The sequence below is a fragment of the Monodelphis domestica genome, chromosome 4, assembly GCF_027887165.1.
Source record: "Monodelphis domestica isolate mMonDom1 chromosome 4, mMonDom1.pri, whole genome shotgun sequence".
Taxonomy (NCBI): Eukaryota; Metazoa; Chordata; class Mammalia; order Didelphimorphia; family Didelphidae; genus Monodelphis; species Monodelphis domestica.
The window spans coordinates 40757017-40759590 of record NC_077230.1 but is presented as its reverse complement, the minus strand read 5'-3'; the positions used below and the strand labels follow the sequence as shown (position 1 = coordinate 40759590).

Sequence of the window (2574 nt, the reverse complement as noted above, 5' to 3'; positions counted from 1 at the left end):
ATTTCATCAGGGAAAGATCTTCACACCTCATGAAGGGATAATAGAACTGAATATACCTCTGCCCTAATTTTTTTTCACTTTTAAGGTATTTTTTTAAGCTAAACTTTTAAAACACAAATATAAAACAAACATTTCCACATGAACTGTAGAACAAAAGGAGATTCTACAACGAAACTGCAAATCTTAATGTAGGTGTTCTTTTTCTTTTTTAGTAAGTAATAAATTAGCCTTTTTTTTTTCATCTAAACAAATTTAATGGAGGTGAGAGGAAGGAGAGGCTAGCAGACGGCAGAGGATTTCTCATTGGCATGGGTTACCCAAATTAGTAATTATTAAATCAAATGGAGAAGAAGCCACCATCAGTCTTGCGAGAATAGCCACCATTGCTAGTTGGTAGATGAGGTGATGTTATGGACCCTTTGGTACTGTGGATTGATTCCTTCTTGGGGTTGACCCATTGCCTCATTGTTCCGGGAGGGATGGGAGGTAAGGAAGGACATATTATTTCATGTGGGTCCTGGAATTTGATGACTCCATGGGTGTCATTGATGGTCTCCTCATGGATTAGAGTCTGTGCCTTGTCCTGAAGGTATCCCATATGGTGGTTGTACAAGGATGTAATTCGGAAATCCAAGTCATCCAGGGGAACGTCCGGGTTATAGAAATATACGCTCCCCCTGATACGGGCAATTGTGGAAGTTGCATGGAGTCGGTTCCAGGGATCGAGCTGCTTGATAACAGGGGTTGGGCTGGTGAAGCTGGGTTTCTGGGACTCTCTTTTGCTCATGCAGGTATCTTCATTTTTGTTCTTGGGCTTCTGTGTGGGCTCTCGATTAAGTGACATTATATAAAACGAACTGAGTGAAGGCGTGCAATACAGGCAACACAGGCAACACAGGCAACAGTAGCAAAAGCTCCCACCAATCTACAAGAGAATCTACATTGAACAGAAATTACTGAGTGTTTCACCTTAAATAGAAGAGTTCATCCCATAGGGCAGAAGCTAATTGAATCACTTTGGGGGAAGAGAAACTGTAGATTACCCTTAGGTGATCACTTCAAGACTTGAGAAAGGCAGTAACTTTATTTTGCCAAGAGGTACTCTTGTTAATATTGTGAGTTACCAAAACTAATACAAGGTCTTATTGTTTTCCCTTTGTCCTGACAACAACTAAAAGCTGACATTTACAGGGTACTTACTTTGTGCTAGGCACTCTGGGAAGCATTTTACAATTTTTATCTCCTTTGATCTTCAAAACTACCCTAATAGGTAGATGTTAGCAGTATCCCCATTTTACAGATGAAGAGGCTAAGGCTTGCCCAGGATTATCTATCCACTGTGCCACATAGCTGTCCCTAACCTATTTATCCTTGACTTAACTCACCTTCACACCAGGAAGTAAGAAAAGGGTTCTTGGATCAGTTATTATTATGAAATAATACAAATATATTGTGTTTTTTTTAAAATATGCTTCTACAAAAGAAATATTGAAAAAATTTTTTATCAGTTACTAAATTAACCTTTGGATTCCAAAAGTAAAAGAAATCCCTCTGACGTGGAACAATCCATTTTTTCTGGAAGTTGTTAAAAGGAGGGTTCCCTCTGAAATTGCAAGGAATATATTTTCTCAAAAGCTTGGAATCCATCATCTCAGAATCACTGATATATTATCTTTTTAGAACCACAGCTAGAAATTTTTGATCATAAGTTTTGGAGATCCCCATCTATGCAATGCCAACAGCTAGTCAATAGACACTTATTAAGGGCCCACTTTATTCCAGGACTCATTCTTTGCACTGGGGGAGGGGGGGGATGGTGCAAAAAGAGGCAAAAGTGCCCCTGCACTCAGGGAGCTCACCATCTAGTAGACAAAATAACAAAATGTTCTTAGAACTTAAAAAAAAATGTTGAGGAAAACCTTATGTGCTAAAAAAGTGAATTGATTTAAAACATATTTGTATTTCTACTGTATCCCAGTTTTGGGGGAAAGAATAGTAGTAATAATAATAATAGCAAGCATTTCTGGCACTAAGTTTTACAAAGTACTTCACAGGAGGGCAGCTGGGTGTCTCAGTGGATTGAGAGCCAGGCCTAGAGATGGGAGGTCCTGGGTTCAAATCTGACCTCACAGACTCCCAGCTGTGTGACCCTGGGCAAGTCACTTAACCCCATTACCTAGCTCTTACTACTCTTTTGCCTTAGAACCAAAAACAGTATTGATTCTAAGATGGAAAGGTAAGGGTTTAAAACAAACAAACAAAAAAATCACTTTATAAGTATTATTCTCATTTTGTCCTCACAACTCTGGGAGTTAGGTGCTAGTGTTATTCCCATTAAACATATGAGGAAACTGAGGTAAAGAGATGTCAAATGACTTGCCCACAGTCATGCAGCTGGGAGGTACATAAGGCACAACTGGAACTCAGGTCTTCATAAGCTTGAGATCCAGCCCTCTAGCCACTGCACCACCTACCTCCTTCCTTTAAACCAAGTGAATCATATCAGGCTGTTAAACAAATGTGCAGAAGGAAAGGAAACACCTCATCTTTCACCACCCATTTAGTCATCTGTAG

The 2574-nt window shown here is 39.5% G+C and overlaps 1 protein-coding gene across 1 annotated transcript in view; it reads right to left on the bottom strand.

The window, feature by feature from the left end:
- Positions 1-229: 229 nt before the first annotated feature.
- Positions 230-2574, bottom strand: part of LOC100013540 (cilia- and flagella-associated protein 276-like) — a 13312-nt gene continuing 10967 nt past the window's right edge. The window contains exon 2 of the mRNA XM_056793328.1: positions 230-937. Coding sequence (XP_056649306.1) covers positions 338-844 — 507 coding nt within the window. The 5' untranslated portion in view covers positions 845-937 and the 3' untranslated portion in view covers positions 230-337. The remainder of the gene's footprint in view (positions 938-2574) is intronic.